Source organism: Streptopelia decaocto, assembly GCF_964273445.1.
Source record: "Streptopelia decaocto genome assembly, chromosome: 2".
Lineage (NCBI taxonomy): Eukaryota > Metazoa > Chordata > Aves > Columbiformes > Columbidae > Streptopelia > Streptopelia decaocto.
In genome coordinates, this window is record NC_138655.1 from 44,592,198 (window position 1) to 44,609,510 (window position 17,313).

Here is a 17,313-nt window from a genome sequence, read left to right on the forward strand (position 1 = left end):
CAGGCAAAATAGCTGTCCTAATTTCTAATATTTTATTTGCCGTCTGTTAACATCTCTCAATCTGGAGACATGAATAGCTTTCCAGCTCATTCAATCTTACCAGCGCATTTTTGCGTCTCCTGGATATCAGTGTTTGTCATTTATTGCAATCTGAATTAGTGCTTAAATTCATTTTTCCTCAGTTAATGTCCTCTTTTTTTAAAGAGCATTGCCAAATGATCCTAAGGAAAGCATCTTAATGGGGGTTTACTTTCAGAGAAAACAACTTGCATGGCAAATATCTCATGTCACAGGGAGTTGGTCAGCATTCTTTTATTTAAGATACACCATGGGATATAAGGATGTTCCTTCCCACCTTTGAAAGAGGCTTTTTTCCAGCAGACATTGGCCTTATAGTAGATTTTACCTCAGCATCGATATGGGCCAGTCAGTGAGGTCGGAATGGAAACACCTGGTCAAAATTCACTATTGATTGAATGGGTCCAGCTCCACCAGTTTGTATCATCTGTGAATCTGGTCTGTAGTGACTTCCCATCAGTGTGCTGCAAGAGGAAGGTGAACACCACAGCTCTCTTGCTTGAATGAGAGAGGTCCCCATGTACTTGTAGGTCCCAAAGTACATGAGGACTGTGGCTGGGTTGTCCCTCACGCCTAGGAGAAGAGAGATGGTGAGTTGTGAAGCACGTACAAAACTGATTGCTAATCTCTGTGATTTTTCTTTAGGGGATGCAGCTGAGTGAGCACTTGAACATTTACATCTTTTCCCTGAAGAAACGTGTCCAGGAGTGAACACCTGCACTATGATCAGACTGTAACACTTGATGTGGAGATTCTTCTGATGTGTTAAATAGTTGGAATTTATCTGATTAAAATAACCAAAGAATAGAACAGTCCAGATATCCAAACCACTGCAACAATGATACAGCAAGATGCTTCATCTCAGAGGAAGATTCCCGTCCAGCAGAGAAGTGTTTACCAAGTTGTTCTGCTGCTAATATTTATTCTCTTTACTAATGCCGTCTTACTACTCCCTCTGAAGCTTTTGTCTTCCTCCTCCTCACCACTGTGTCCAAAGTCCTGGGTAAATCCGTGCCAGGTTACAGGAGCTCCTTGGTGTTTTATAACCAGCACTGCTTTTGCCCAGCCCCGTCACCAGTGGGACCCCAGCAGTGCAAACCCTCCTGGTACGTCCTTCCCACTCCCACATCGGTGCCTGCTTCGTTTTCCATATTTATTTTCCTCATGACTCATTTCTTCCATACAACCTCCTGAAAGGCTTAGGCACATTCAGGCTTTTCCTCACCTCAAATTAATGTGTGAAAAAAAGAATGAGTTCAGAAAGCTTTAGGTACAGTAAAGTGGTTTTGAAACCTATGATTTTTTTCCCTCAGTGTTAGGATGAGTCTCAGGTGACTTGTATCTGTCACAAATGCAGGCTCCATACAGCAGCAGCTGGTCTTTATACTTATTTTCTAGGCAGTAACAAGTGCATTGTTGAGATTTTGGTAGCAACAAGCAACATACTCTACAAAGGTAACCAGCCAAGAATAAATTTGGCCAGCAAACCTTTGAAGATTGTCATGTTTCACTGCAAAACTGGTTAGCCAAACCTCATCTATGAGTATGAAATGCTAAGCAAATAATTATATACCTGTGTGCTTGAAACAAATTCTTGTGATTTTAGATAATGACAAAGAATAATAATTGAGACAAGAAAAGCTCTTCTTTTAGACATTACATGTTTGCATGCAGATGTAAATTGCTCACTTCCTCTATAATATATGTAGGTTTTCTGCATGCCTCAGAGGAAGAAGGGAGAATTTGAGATTCATCTCTTTTCATGTGCTGCCCTAGCCAGAGGGACTTTGTGGCCTTGGAGCACTAATGAAACAATCTGTCCACGTTCCCCAGGGTAAGCTTTATATTACATTTCTTGCACAGAGGGATGTGACTGACTGACTGGCACGTTTATTAACTAGTTAACTATCTCACCTGCCAGAAGCAAGGCAGAAGGGTCGTTTTTGAACCTGCTGAGCCTTAAGTTCACCTTTTTTTCCTTAGACTCTTCCTCTGGCTTTATCACTGGCCTGATAATTTTTTCCCCAGTTAACATACCCTTACATCAGTAGCTCCTATTAACATTTTCAGCTGAGTACCAACTAGTCATATCTTCACGAACAGCTTCAATTTAATGCTAAAAATGGCAGTTTCTGTGTTCGAGGGGCAATGACAAATTTGTGGTAGGCATGCACCCAGCAATCTCAGTGTTTGATGAAGTTAAATACCACAACAGATATCAGATACACTGCCACAAAAGTCTTACCTATTTCAACAGTTTATATTTAACCCATTCATTAAAAATTCTGACCAAAAAAAAATAATTAAAATAAAATAAAACCCCAAAATACCTCTGAATTGAATGTGGTTGTTCTGGAGGAACTCCACGGACAGGCTTCCTTTTTCCCTCTGTCTTGCACTTATTTATGGAACAGTTGGAAATAAGGGTCAGAGAAGCAGCACAATTTGATGCACTGTAATGGAGTATTTTGCAATATTTCATTTGATGAAATTATAAAACTTGAACTGCCACAACCTGCCTGCACTTGTACCTTCCTGAAGAGAATTATAGTATCACTTTTAAAGGAAACTAACCTCCAGCCAGCTTTTCAACATCCTATATGAAGACATGGCAAATAACTTTCTTTTTCCTTTTTAAAGCAATTTGTCACTACAATCTCTATGAAAACAAGTATAAAAACAGATCATGTATTGCACAGTGTATATATTGAATTGTTAGCCATCTTGGATGGTAACTGTTTCAATGAATAGGAATAAAAATGCTTTGTTCATAGGGCGGTATGATCACAGATTTATTTGTGAAGTCAGATAGTGGTATGAAGATGTCTAGCAACTCTTTTTTTGGTCATGACACTGTTGCAGAAACTTTTCAACTACTTGAACTAGAAAATATATTTACAACTTACATCTAGTCCAACCCCCTGCAATGAGCAGGAACATCTTCAACTAGATCTGGTTGCTCAGAGCCCTGTCCAGCCTGGCCTGGAATGTCTCCAGGGATGGGGCATCTACCACCTCTCTAGGCAACCCGTGCCCGTGTTTCACCACCCTCATTGTGAAAAAGTTCTTCCTCACGTCCAGCCTGAATCTCCCCTCTTCTAGCTTAAAACCATCACCCCTTGTCCTATTGCAACAGGCCCTGCTGAAAAGTCTGTCCCTATCTTTCTTACAGGCCCCTTTTAAGTACTTAAAGGCCATGGTAAGGTCTCCTCGGAGAATGTAGGTGGCCTTTAGGTATTGCACTGAAGATTCAATCCTGAATACTTGGCCATTCCACTGGGAGCTTCAGTGCCCTGGCACAGTACTCTCTTCACCTTCTGGCTGCCACGAGTTTTGTTTTTGCTGTATCAAAACTGAGATACAACAAGAGATGTAGTACTCTGAAACCAGAAAGCATTTACCATAAAGAAGAATGCTCTGGTTTTATGCGCACACGTACATGCATTTGCTTTTTTGAGTTGTAGAAGGTGATGCCGTTGCCCAACTCTTGGGGAAACGGATACTAGCTATGCACATAGAATAACTTTTTCTAAAAGTAGCTGCCTCTTTTCTTCCTGCTCCCAGATGCAGTCACTAGTGAAACAAAAATATGTATTTAAACCAGGAAAGTATTATTTTAGAATATTTTGAATAGTCTCTAGAGCTAGACAGATTTTAACATACATTTTTTTATTAAATATGTAAAAAGATAAACGCAAGTCAAGTTATTCACATATTCAGACAAAAATCTACTCTACCATGCGACAATTTGTGGATAATGTAAAAGGACTGATACATCTGAATAAGACTTTTTGTATCTATTATGTCATTACTTATCTATTTATAATTAACAATACATATGTTTACATTCCTTTCAGTTTACATTTAATATATAACCAAAGCTTTATGGTGTGCTATTTAGTAAAAGTAATTACAAATGCATATTAAAACCATAATGGGTTACTCACGGAGGGTGAGAAGGACAACTCTTTCTCCTTTCAGAGCATCATTCTCCCTTCAGCACAGCCAAATTTCTAGTGCCCAAGAGGTGCCTGAGTGCCCCAGCTCCCTGCATCCATCGCTTCCCCCTTGATACAAGTGGTGAGAGGGCTGTGGTCCTCAGACCAGAAATAGGATAGAAGGAATTTTCAGGAAATCAAGTTCAGCTCTTTTAATTCTTTTTTATACGTGCTTCAAAGACAGAAAAGGAGAGAGGCACAACAGCCTGGCTATGAACTCTCTGGGGAGCTCTGCAACCCAAGCATTTGCACCTTTAGAACAACATTTTCTCTTCAAGTGCTCTCCATGCATCCACGAAGGATGAACTGCAGTAAGCAGACACTGGTGCTGAATAAATCACATTGATAGCCTGATCCCAAACTCCTTGCCCCATCAGAAATCCCATGCAGGTTAAAGGACATTCTGGAGACTGGAAAAAATTAGTAACTGCTCTTCAGTTCCACAGTATTATGAAGAACTACCGTTTATTACAATGACAATTGTAATAAGTACATATGTTCTAATAAACACAAATACAATGAAAATGACAATTCCCCCATTTGTGGCGATTCTCAGAAATACTCATTTCAGGATATACACATTTTTATAAATCAGACCTTACTTGTAACCAATTGAAATGGGAAACTGGTGGCCTGCAGGCTGCAGCACTTGTACTTCATCATCAGGTGAGAAGTGAGGTCAATGCTGGAGGCAGGGGTGGAAAAGCTGCAGCCACAGGGTCCAGAAACGATTCTGCTGAGCAGGGGGAGTGATCAAGGAACCGGAAATACCTGTTCTAATGCTTAACAGTATTTTATGTATTGTCTGTGGTGCAACAAAACAGCAGGGATCTCACATTTAACTAAGAGCCACTTAGCTGCAAAAGATTGATTAGGAACAGAAAACTGCATGTGTGTGTGTGTGTGGTGGGTGTGTGTGTGTGCTGGGGGGCTAATTAATTGACAACCTTTCCATGGGCACGCATAAGCTGAGAACTTATGCTTTAGGAGCCCCTGAAGGTCTAACATGATTTAGCTGTTCAATAGGCTTTTGAGCTTTGCAGGGACTGTCGGTTGAGATGAGACTTGCACGTACCTGCTAAATCAACATAACAATCCAGAATTAAGAAAAATCAAGTGAGAGACCAGGAATACCAAGCATTAAATATTCAGAGAGACTACAATGCACAGTTTTACAAGAAAAATAAGGAATGCTTTACACACTTCAAGATACCTCTGTTTATAAAATACCATCATTTAGAACAGGCCGATGGGACCGCGTTGGAAGGGAACGCTCTCACTGCAGACATCTCCAGGTTCTGCACCGTGCTGGCCTCGCCGGAGGAGGGGCAGCCAAGCGCAGAACCGCCTCTGTGCCCCTCGGTCACCTGGTCCCCATCCCGTGTGTGCTCTGTCTCCAGAAGGACTCCTCGCTGCCTCTCTGCGCTTCGGAAGCAGCCTCACCACCCACCAGGTGGTCATCACCCACTTACAGGGATTTTGGGGGTTTTCAGGGCTAGCACTGTTGCTGGTTTTTCCTCATGCTTTGCACTAGTGAGGAAATTTTCCATCTTCCATATCTGTATGGCCGGGGCAGCAGAGGGGAAGGATGGAGAAAAGCTGGCCTAGTTTGTCCTCTTCTGCGGGGTGGGAAGCCATCAGAGATCATGTCCCGCAGCTACACGCGTGTCAAGGAGATTTCTCTCCTCCATCAGCACTGAGCTCTGCGGGGGCAGAGCTGCAGCTGGAGCCTGGGACTGGATTCCTCAGGAAGGAAGAAAAGCTGGGAAATGTCTGTTGACTAGTCAGGAAACTGGGAGGGTTTTCAAAAAACCTAAACGGATGTCTGTTCCTCCAGAAATAAGCCAAAAAACATATCATGCAGCTTTCTAACAAGCTTTCTAACACAGGGGTTTAAATCTCTCCTAGCGAAACAGATGCTCTGCCTTCCATTTTGTGAAGGCGGGAAAGGAATAAACATGAGCAACACAACCATTTTCCTCCACAACACACCTCATTGTTATGGCTTGAGTATGACTTCCGCCATACCCCTTTATTCCAATTGTTTGACCGAATTTATGCCCCGAGGCAGATGTACTAAAAAACGCGAAAGCACCACAAAGTGAGAGACACAGCTAGTGGTATGGTACTTCTTGCCACACAAAATGCCAATATAAATATGTTAGAACAAGTTACAAGTGTATCATACTTAAGACGAAAAAGAAAAAAAAAATAAATATATATATATTTTTTAAAGAGCAGAACAAATCTCAAGCAGCCAAGTGGTGAAGTTGCAGTGATGTACAGTAGGTGATGTAGCCCTACAACCTCTTGGGAAGATACACTGAAAGAAGACGTCTGCAAATGCATCTTGGCAAAGTATGGGTACAGAATGCAGTGGTTGGCTGGCACTCACTATGGTACAGAAATGTTAATGGCAGACTGGGAGTGAACTGATTTCAAGTTTGAGGCCACACACGTTCTGTTCTCCGGAAGAAAGTTCTCACACAAAATGAAAATTGTCAGAGACGCTGGGTGAGTCAGTACTCCTCCTGCTGCTGGGGCTGTTCGTGGACTTGCTCTTCACCTTCATGCTCTTCTGTGTGGCCCTCCTGTGGGGAGAAAGACCCCAAAACATCCTTCAGCTGAAAGCATTTCTCACGTCATCTTGCCTTCCCACAGAGCTCGCCATAGCCGAAAGCTTAACTTATATTTTTCATGCACATAGGTACAAAATGAGTTGTAACCTGAGAAAAGCAGCATCTTGTAACATTACAATAAGATATATTTACTCTGCTTTTAATCAATGCACATGCAGTACTGATACTTCTGCATAAAAAGTGTCAGTTTGCAACACAGCTGAATATTAATTGTTCTGGTAAGTGAACATTTTGAATAGCTAGACAGCAAGTTGCTCAACAGTCAGATACTGTATCATAGCACCCTGATGTCCTCCCATTTTCAGTTTTTCCAAGGATTTATGAACCTGTCTGCTGTAGTTTCCACTCTAGATTTAGATCACTAAATGGACAAGACACTTTTGCTATCACCTGCTTTAAAAATTAAACTCAGCCTCTTTTTTGAGGTCATATATACTACTTTCCTAAAATAATATGCCAATGCTAGACGAGAATTCAAAGGTTACCAAAACAGGGATTTTTAGCGGTATCTAGAAAGTATAACCAGAGACTTGCAAAAACATTCTCTTCGAAAAAAAAAAACAAACAATTGAGCCCAGTATTCACCAATTTACAGAGTGACTGTTAAAAGCACTAATTACTTATAAACACTTCCTAAACTTTTGCAAACTGTTATTATGCACAGTAATTTCCAGAGCTGTCTCTCTGAATATACATTGCCATTGCGAGAAGAATCCCTGACCAAAAGGAAGGCTGGACCCTCACTGCAGGTGACACCAGCTTCAAACAATTTAGAGACAACAGACCCAGTATTTTGAGTTGGCCTGGATGTAACAGAGCTCAAAAAGGCTGGCTGACTCTTAGGGCTTTAACTTCTGGATTCCCATTAAGTGCAGCTGCATTTACAGCTTTTCTCTCGAGTGTTTTTCAGTTTTCCGGAGCACAGTTCACCGAGAAGATCCTGCACATCTCTCTGCCCTGCATTAGTAGTGCAGGGGGGAATGGACTAGATGATCTTTCGAGGTCCCTTCCAATCCCTAACATTCTGTGATTCTGCTCCGCTGTAGGCAGCTCTCCAAAGGAAAACACGTTTCCAAGAGACCGAGCTGCCATTCAAAACGCAACATCACTGATGCGTAGATACCTCTGCAGAACTCACCCGGCTCCAGGCAATTTTTGTTGGAAGCGAGCAGCTTGAACAACAAACTTTAACAAATGGATACTGCCAGCTTTGCGAATTTGAGGCAAAAATTAAAAGGGAGGCTATAATTTGAGTTTTCCCAGAATAATACTTCGGAGCAGTTTATGCAATAGGAAAATTCCCTTCTGGTAACAAAATATTCATATTTCTAAAGGGCACGAAAGGGAGAATAAGGTTCCTAATGTTTACTGATACATTGGAAACAATTAGCTGTTTACCACATACAGAAAGAGCCAAATTCCAATCAAAAGCGAGCTCTTTAACACTCAGGTGCTATTTTCATGCAGAAGCCACACGTCAGTCAGGACAACTGCAGTTTAGCACCTTCTGGCCCCTTGGGGTGAACAATGCCCTTACTGCATAGAGCAGGTACACCACATCAAAACAGCTTTTTGCATAGTATCTAAAAATCACAACTTCTGTGATGGGCCGCAAGGGTGCAAGACTTGCAGAGAAAACGGGTTTCACAGAGACAAGTTGACAGATGTAAGAACATGACCCTGCCTTAAGGGGTGAGACGCTGAAGCTTGTTTAGCCCCAGTGAGCTGTATTCCCTTAACCACATCTACCTGACCCTCCTTATGTGTTGAGGTGACCTGCTCTGGAATGCAACCATTCCACAGGCTCTATGTATGCAGCATTTATGAGAGACACCTATTAGAAAGCCCACTCGTGCAGATTTTATAGGTCATGTACATGCTGTCCTCTCATGCACATAATAGGAAAAGCCTCAACCACAGGGAGTGGCTTGGGAACATAATTTCAGCTCTGAAGAAGAGTGGTGGCTTCCCTCTTGTCAGGCTTACCTTTGATGGAAATGGCAAATCTTATGTGACTACCTCAGAACTTGTTTTGAGACTTGGACACGTGTTTCTCAGTATGTACAGCTTGTATAAATACATGAAATGGGAAAGACAGGAGTCACTGTGCCCAGTTACCTTGGGACTGTGGAATTTCCTTGAATAGCATCCCCTAATAAGGAAAGTACTGCAAGATCTATTTAGAGTATTTATTTCTGGCTTGGATCACACAACCATGGTCATTGCTGTCTCCCACAATGAGAGGTGCTATCTTTTGACCCTTTGATCCACCTGCATCAAACTATTCAGGTGTGTTTGTAGACTGAAGAGCTAGACTTTAAGAAAACCACCTGCTGGGGGGCTCCAAAAGCAGCAGCAGATGCGGTAGCTGCTAGAGCAGAAAGACACAAACCCAACTGCATTTTGAGCAATTGCTTTGGAAACTTGAGCTGAGCAACTGCCAGATCAAACAGCAGCAAAGCACCCAACCTCTGCATGAACTCGAGCAGAACAGCCTAGGTAGGACAGCAAAAGCTTTCCTACATTTTTGCTTTATGCCAAGACCCACATGGCTCCAGGTTTCATAACTCAACACAAAGCCTTTTCTGGTTGATCATTCTGAAGCTCTCCTACCATAAGACCATATGACCGAATGCTTTACATACTCTTGAGGTCTCATTGCTGTCTACAGCAGTCATAGCATCAGCACCAGAGGCCACTTCTCCCCACCTCCCAAACATATCCTTTTTTAACGCCGTTCTCTGCCAACTTTGATGTTTTTGATGAAGAAGTAGGATTACAAATAAGCAATTTGTGATTAAAAATTACAAAGGATTACAGACTGATCAGCCAAATGTTAAATGCACTAGCAGACGCAACATCCCTCTTGCATAAGCAGAGACATAATGATGAGATTTAAAACAGAACCATAACAGGGGAGAGGAAAAGGGAGCCTCCAAAAATATGGAACCCAAATGGATTGTATTTGTGCTGTAAAACTCAAAAATCAAGACAAAAAATTGTAATAATAACAAAAAAATCAGTCTTAAAAATTTAGCCTTTATTGAATTAAACAAAACAGAAGTTTATGAAGTGACATGTTAAAACTACACTATGACTTGGAATTCTGAAAAAACAAACAACACTCTCCCATGACATGAACTTGATAAAAATCTCTTCAATGCAAAACTACAATAATCAAACCTCTGCAGAATGCTTTTCATGGGGACGGAACTCCATACTTGCATTCTGAATCATTCTACACAGAATTCACCTGACAGTCTACAATGTCCATGGGGGACCTGTGAGCTACTGGGAGATGTGATGACAAAGTGCTGTCCAGATATTTTTGTTTGTGTTTTTTTTTTTTTTTTTCTTTTGGGAGGATTTAATTAAGCGTAACAGAAAACTAAGTAAAAATGGAAAATTGTCCCCTCTGAATAAGAGCAGTTGGTATGAAAAATAGGACACGACCTCTATGCCATGTTGAATACAGTAGATGCCTGTCAAATTACAGCTAGGAAGAGTTTGAGATTGCTGTCTCAAAGTTTTTGGAAGTACGAACTGAAAAGAAATTTCAGTCATGATATTGAAGCGCAAGGCTTTGGTCAGGAGTTACTTTTGCAGCTTATGTGAGCTGCATTACCCCGTATCCTCTTCCTGAAGAAAAGCCTCATGGCCACAGTATCATCCTGAATTTTTTTTCCCACTTGGTCTCTGTATGCTTGAGACACCCTGAAACAGAGACTAAAATAAAAAATCTAAGCTGGATTTACACTGAACTCATTAGCAAGAAATAAGGAATACCTGTGTTGCACCTGTGACTTGGGAATTGGGGCTATTTCCCATCTGAGTATTGGGAAAGCCAAACTGCTGTCACCAAGGGATTAACCCACAAAATGCTGCAAGGTATTGCATTGAACCTGGGACAAAATCATTACAGAGAGAAAAAACAGAAGTGAAGGGCAAAGCAGGGCAATGAGACAACAAGTCTGAAAACCAAAAGTAGGCGGGATCTGCATCAGCAAGGGAACCACAGTCTGGTTTAGGGCTAAAGCATTGGGGTCTTTCCTCAGCAAATAAAGTCCATCTGCCAAAAAGTGTGAGGAATGGCCACTGTATTCTTTTCTGGGGAAGCAGTGCTCTCCTGCTGAAGTGACATCCCTGGCCTCCAACTGCAAACATGTTTTAGATCAAGGCACAGTTGTCGTATGTAGCTCATGAGCAGACATGGATGATGCTTTCAACAGAGAGAGGCTTGGAAGAAGGAAGCAGATAAAACACTGGGATGTGGGCCTAAGTAGAACATTTTGTAATGTGTTCTGCCAGCAAGGAAAACTGCAGGAAGAAAAGCAACACATTCCTTGGCGGGGAATCACTTGCTATTTAAGCCAACAGGCGGACAGATGTGGTAGGGGTATGGGGAGAAGAGGGATTTTTCTGGCTTTGCCTTATAAATAAATCACTGTTCCTGAATCCAGAAGACATTTTCTCTGACCGCTATATATCTGTAATTCTTTTAGCCTGTTATCACATGCCTGGCAAATTTGTCTTATTGTTTATTCCTGTGAAAACAACGTTTTTCCTCCTCCTTTTCCTCTCTAGCACTCACCCTGCACCACTGAACAAATCCTCTTTCCCCTGTCACTTCTCATCTGAGCAGTGGCCCCTGTCAGCAGCGAGCTCGTGTCCCTCTCACACCCAACTTTCATTTATGCTCTACTAGTCCTTTTTAGAAAAGCATGTGAATTAGTAGTTGCTTTGGCACTACTTTTGCTGTAAAATTTTAAGTCTTCCTGCTGCAACAGCTTTCTGGGACAGCTACAAGAGCCTATGGTACCCCAGTGGTGCCAAGAGATTAAGTTGATGCTTATGCACTCTAGAGCCAAAGCCATTGTCCATCTCCAAAGCTGGAGACTGAAGGGTCAGTCGCTAGCACAGTGCACACAGGGATTTAGTTAGCACAAATGGGAGTAGTTCAGCTAAATCTCCACTGAATCATTATCCCTGAACATATCTGAGGAATTTAACCAGCACCCTTTGCAGCTTCTTGCTTTGTTCAGCGTCTACAGTGCTAAGTCTAAGATGCAATGACATTCTTGCTTAATCTTGCAGACAATGCATTTCCGAAATTTTGGTAATAGAGGATTATTTGGTTTGCGCAAGGAAGAATTTTGCCTATAGCAACAGGATAAAAAAATGCTAAAGAGCATTATTTCTGCAGATATAATTATGTATTTGGCAAACTGCACCACACATATTACAACACTGCCACATGGGCTAGAGAAGGGTCACAGCTGTAGACATTGAACAGCACCTCTGTCAGAATTTCTGTGAATTTCAGCATGTTAACATGAATAGAAGACTTTATGCAGAAAGGCAGAAGATGAAAAAAAACAAAACTGAGGCCCAGAACCATATGAAATTAATTTAAAATTGTGACACGCAGCCTTCCCTTTCAGCCTTCAGATCAACTTAGCAAACCTAGAATACAAGATTTACACCAAAGTGGCAAAAAGCAACCAGCCTCCTGAATCCCTTTCCCAAGCTGATGAAAGTCTGTTGTTTGCAAATGTAAACTTCCTTTATGGTGGAGGAGGCATGGAAATCCTAGCTGCTACAGTTCTCCCTAAATATAGAACATGACTCAATGCTGTGCTAATAAATTTTTATGAAATTAAGCTGTTTTGTCTAAATAAAAGACATAAAGCTTGAACTTACGTGTTCTTCTGAAGCATACAGGACTTCCATTAGCCGATTGACAAGGTCATTATTCTCTCCCCCGTGTTCTTGGCAGAGTAGTTCAATCTCCCTTAATTTGCCGAAGTAGAAATCCCTTTCCTTCTCCACGCCTTCAAGTGCAAGTTTTAATGAATGTACCTGCATATAAAGGAAGATGTGATACATCAGTTGTGAGGGGCACTACCAATGAAACAAGTCAGTCTTGAATTATGCTTGCTAAGCAATCTTTAATGTATATTCAACTTTATAAAATGAAACAAACTTGTGTTTTTGTTTTTGTTTTTTTTTCCTGAAGTGCTAGATTGAACCTTACACAATAGAGAATAGTAAATCAGGCTCCTGCATGATGCCCCTTGGATACATCTTAACCCTGATCCTTAAAGGTCAGTTTTCTCAGTGCTCTTTTATAATGAAACCCAAAGAAGCATTTCAGGAATCAAGGCTACTTAAGAATTGTCTCCTAACAAAGCTGCCAGAAGAAATGGTAATTAATGAAACTTTCATCTCAGTACTTGCATTCTTTTGCCTGGATTAATGTGCAGTTGTTGGGAAACCTACAATAGCTCCTTGCCTAAAAATATGCAGATCTAGAAGAAAAGCTCAAAGGGAAACCCCACCTGGAGTTCTACATCCAGCTCTGGAGTTCTCAGCACAGGAAAGACAGGGACCTGTTGGAGAGGGTCCAGAGGAGGCCACAAAAATGATCAGTGGCATGGAACACCTCTCCTATAGGAGAGCTGGGGTTGTTCAGCCTGGAGAAGAGAAGGCTCTGGGGAGACTTTATTGTGGCCTTTCAGTACTTAAAAGGAGCCTGTAAGAAAGATGGGGACAGACTCTTCCAGCAGGGCCTGTTGTGATAGGACAAGGGGTAATTGTTTTAAACTAAAAGAGGGGAGATTCAGGCTAGATTCAAGGAAGACATTTTTTACACTGAGGGTGGTGAAACACTGTCACAGGTTGCCCAGAGATGTGGTAGATGCCCCAACCCTGGAGACATTCCAGGCCAGGCTGGATGGGGCTCTGAGCAACCCGATCTAGTTGAAGATGTCCCAGCCCACTGCAGGGTGGGGTGGGACTAGATGACCTTTGAAGGTCCCTTCCAACTCAAACTGTTCTATGATTTCATGAAACAGTCTAGTCAGGAAATTAAAAGGTCCTCTAGTTGCAAATGTGAGCACTCCTGTGTTGTTTTTTCATCTCTCCTCTTTCCTGCCTCCCCACTTGCCATGCTGTTAGAGGCCTGTGTTTTGTTGCTCTGATGGCATTACTGTCTGCACCATGGACTTTCTGCTCTGATTGACGTGCTGTTTCTATCAACAAATTCTCTCGAATGCCAACCATCTTTCTCTTTTCAGCCTTGTTCACAAGAGTTTTCAAGCTATACTATCAGTCTCAATGTCGCCACTAGGACTGCTACAAATCATTTATGGGCAACATAGCTGTTAATGACTGGGCTTCATATAAATCATTACAGATGTTGCAATATATTTTTATACATACATATATTATGTATACACACCACATATATATTAAAAAACACAATTTTGTGGGAGCATAACACATAAATTGCTGTCCATTGGGGTATACAGAATCAGGGTAACACGTGTAAGTGGCTCTCAAATTCAGAGGACAGTAGTGTAACAACCAACAAAAATAACGAGAGATGAAGCTGTTACAGTGAATGCACTGACCCCAATCACATCCAGATTACTGCTAAATTAGCATCCACATTTTTAAGGCCTGCAATTATATGAAGGATTTTCTAAATAAAACATGCTAAATAAATTAAATCGCATCAGACTGTATTTCAGTGAACTGACACAATTTAATAGAAAGTTCTGTGTTGCCAGTTCTACTGCAAGCTAATTTATTTCCTCCACTGGTACAGATACCAGCAGAGTTCAGACAATGCTTTGACAGCCCACTAAATCCTATCAGTTCATTTTTCCCTAACTGCTGAGCTAGCGAAGGTTTTTTTGACCTTTGATTGCACTCTCAGAGGTGTCAGACAGCAGAACTGACCTGTTAGCATCTCATTCACGTACTAACCCATTGCTGACCAGCTGCCTGAGCGTGACACCCAAGTCTTCCCTTCACAGTTTGAATCTATGATTGATACAATGACTGGTCACCTTAAAATCAACTATTTATTCATGAAAATAGGTATAGTGACATGGAACAAGAGTTTATAATATTTTAGTCTATAGATGAAGACCTCACATTTAAGACGTGTCTCCTGGATCTGCAGCAGCATATTCCTTGAGAGCAACATCTGCATCCAGACAGAACAAGAACGTAACTCCTTCCAGATCTCTTGCTCTGCACTTGCTAGAGCTTGGGAAAACAATGAACTTCAGCTGAAACACTGGCAGCTAATAGCTCAGGCTGTCTCCCCTTCTAAACCTACTTACTATGAAGGCATTCTTCTGCTTTCATTCTATACATTCATTCTGTTTTAAGAAATAGAATCATTAAACCATGCATATATGCACACAGTCCACTATTAATAACTACACTATAAACACTTATAACCAAACCAAATATGCTTTTCTTCAGTTACATATCAGCTACTTGTCTATGACACATTAATTTGTTTTTCTTCATGTAATTAACACATCCACATACTACTTTTTCCTTCTGTTTACATGCCAAAAGGCTAATCCTCTATGAGGATGTGAGCTCCAAGCTCTGTTTCTGGACCATGAGTACCCCTCTGCAATCCAGTCAATGGGTGCAAAGGCAACAGGTCCTACTAACTGGTCTTTTCTCTGATGGTACTTATTGGCAGTATGAATACTCACAGGACCACAGAGCCAGGTTGGACATTAAGCACAAATTGTAGACACACAGCCCAGATGGTGCTGTTTTCAGAAACTGTGTTTACTAGTGTACAGTTAATGGTTCCTGGGACCATTCGCCATATGTAAAGGTCCCTTCCCCGTATGTAATGGTCCATGGTCTGTGTTTGCTTAACTGCACTCGGACTCCTTGGGAGAGCACTAGAGCTGGCACAGACCAAAGCCACAGCAGGGACCACTTCAGCATTTTAATGCTATGGGTAATCAAGTTCCAATGCACAGACACATTCCTTGGAAGTGTTCAATTTACTAGCACAGACCACGCCAATAGCTAAGACCATTTTAAGATAAACTTTAATATTGTTAGGAGCTGTTAAACTAGCAAATGTTATGGATGGCTTACGATTATTGCAAATAGCTCATTAAGCAAAGTTGAGGTCAAATATAGTGTATGGACTAGCCCCAGTACTTAAATTTTTCCACTACAAATTGCATGGAAGTTCAGATTTTTCAGTCTCCCTCAGCTGCCACCCATGAAAGGGCTGAAAAAAAATCTGTTACAGCTACAGGAATTTGATGTCCACAGACGCCATTGAACATTTCTTACTCACAATCAAGACAGCAAATGGGTAAAAGTGGCTGCTGCCCTCACCTCCCTGTTTGCTGGAGAGTGGTAAGAAATGGGCAATTTGGCTCTTCCAGCATGTTCAGACTGGGAGTCAGAAAAACTTGGCTCAGAGCTGCTTGCAGCATAGCTTTTTTGGCTTGTGTTATATGCCCAGGGTGCACAAGTAACCATCAGTGGCAAATGAAATACCAAATGTTGCCAGCATTTAAAAAAAAAAAAAAAAAAAAAAAAAAGAAAGGCACCTTCCAGACCATTCTAGACAGAAGAGGTCTCTTAAAAACTAGCTATTAAAACATCAACTTTCCAAATCCTCAAAATTTCCCCTCTTTGGTAATGGGGGAAATAATCAGTTTTCCCTCAGGGTTATTTGTATATAAAGCTTTTCACACATGGAAAGTGCTAGGAATACATTAGCAGCAGATGTGATAGGGGCTGCCTGTTTTAGTAAAGATCAAATATTTTTATGTTGCTCAGATCCCAACCAACTCTTCCTGCTGAAGCAAATGCATTCTGACTTCCGAGTTCAAATGTAATAGTTTAAAGTTGCATTAAGCTGATGTTTGAACACCACTCTTACACTGATTTAAAAAAAAAAAAAAAGATATATACATCCATTCCTTGTGCAACATTTAAAAACTTCTCTGTCACAGCAACAATCCAAACCTGTTTGGAAGACTGGTGGACCCTGTTGTGCTCTCTGTTGCTCAGAATTTAACACTGAATCTGCAGTACGTCGTGTTTGGGATGTGGCTACCCATCCACCACCTCAAGTACTTAACAGTAACCAAGAATTTACAAATACAAGAAGCCAAGAATACAAACAGTGCCTCAACAAACGGAAATCTTTGTTGTTCAGGTCAATGAAAGTCTGAAATCGAAAAGCCCTTAATTGTGGAAAATCATACTTGATCCAGAATAACAACTTCTTCCTGAAGGTAGGCTCAGGCTCTACAATAGGAGCTTTTTCCTTTCCATTTTCCCTCATCCAGGACAAATAGAAGAACCACCTGTCATTTATACTAGTGACATTTACACCATTCTGACAGCACAGTCTTGAGCCAGATGCAGATACTTATTCATGTCCAGTAATGACAAAGGGGTGTAAAGCTCCATAGCATTAATGAAAGTTAAGCTCTTACATTTCTAACATTAAAGAAATTCTGAAATTTTATTCATTACATTGTGGAAAATTATTTATAACTAAGTATTCGCAAAAATGTAGATCACATTTTTAAATTAAAAAGGCATATTACCTTCTTAATGCCTTCCTTCCAGAAAGCAGAGTGCAATGAGCTATTCCCAATCAGCTGCAAATCTCTAACACCTTGGTATTACAAACAGGCTTGTTTTCTCCATGACACATCAAAATGATTTATTTCTAATTTGTAATACAGAAGAGCGAAGACAATATTGAGACTTTTCTTATCCAAGTGAAATAAAAGATACATTTT

At 41.1% G+C, this 17,313-nt stretch overlaps 2 protein-coding genes across 6 annotated transcripts in view; one reads left to right on the forward strand and one right to left on the reverse strand.

Annotated features, from left to right (window-relative positions):
* Positions 1–2,851, forward strand: part of LOC309436820 (ethanolaminephosphotransferase 1-like) — a 59,619-nt gene extending 56,768 nt beyond the window's left edge. For both annotated transcript variants that reach the window (XM_082046347.1, XM_082046348.1), the window contains exon 10: positions 724–2,851. In XM_082046347.1, coding sequence (XP_081902473.1) covers positions 724–789 — 66 coding nt within the window. In that variant the 3' untranslated portion in view covers positions 790–2,851. The remainder of the gene's footprint in view (positions 1–723) is intronic.
* Positions 2,852–6,191: 3,340 nt separating this feature from the next.
* MAPRE2 (microtubule associated protein RP/EB family member 2) overlaps positions 6,192–17,313 on the reverse strand; it is a 102,766-nt gene continuing 91,644 nt past the window's right edge. For all 4 annotated transcript variants that reach the window (XM_082046351.1, XM_082046349.1, XM_082046352.1 and 1 more), the window contains 2 exons: positions 12,416–12,574; positions 6,192–6,667 (listed from right to left, as the gene is read on the reverse strand). In XM_082046351.1, the coding sequence (XP_081902477.1) occupies positions 6,596–6,667; positions 12,416–12,574 (231 nt within the window). In that variant the 3' untranslated portion in view covers positions 6,192–6,595. The remainder of the gene's footprint in view (positions 6,668–12,415; positions 12,575–17,313) is intronic.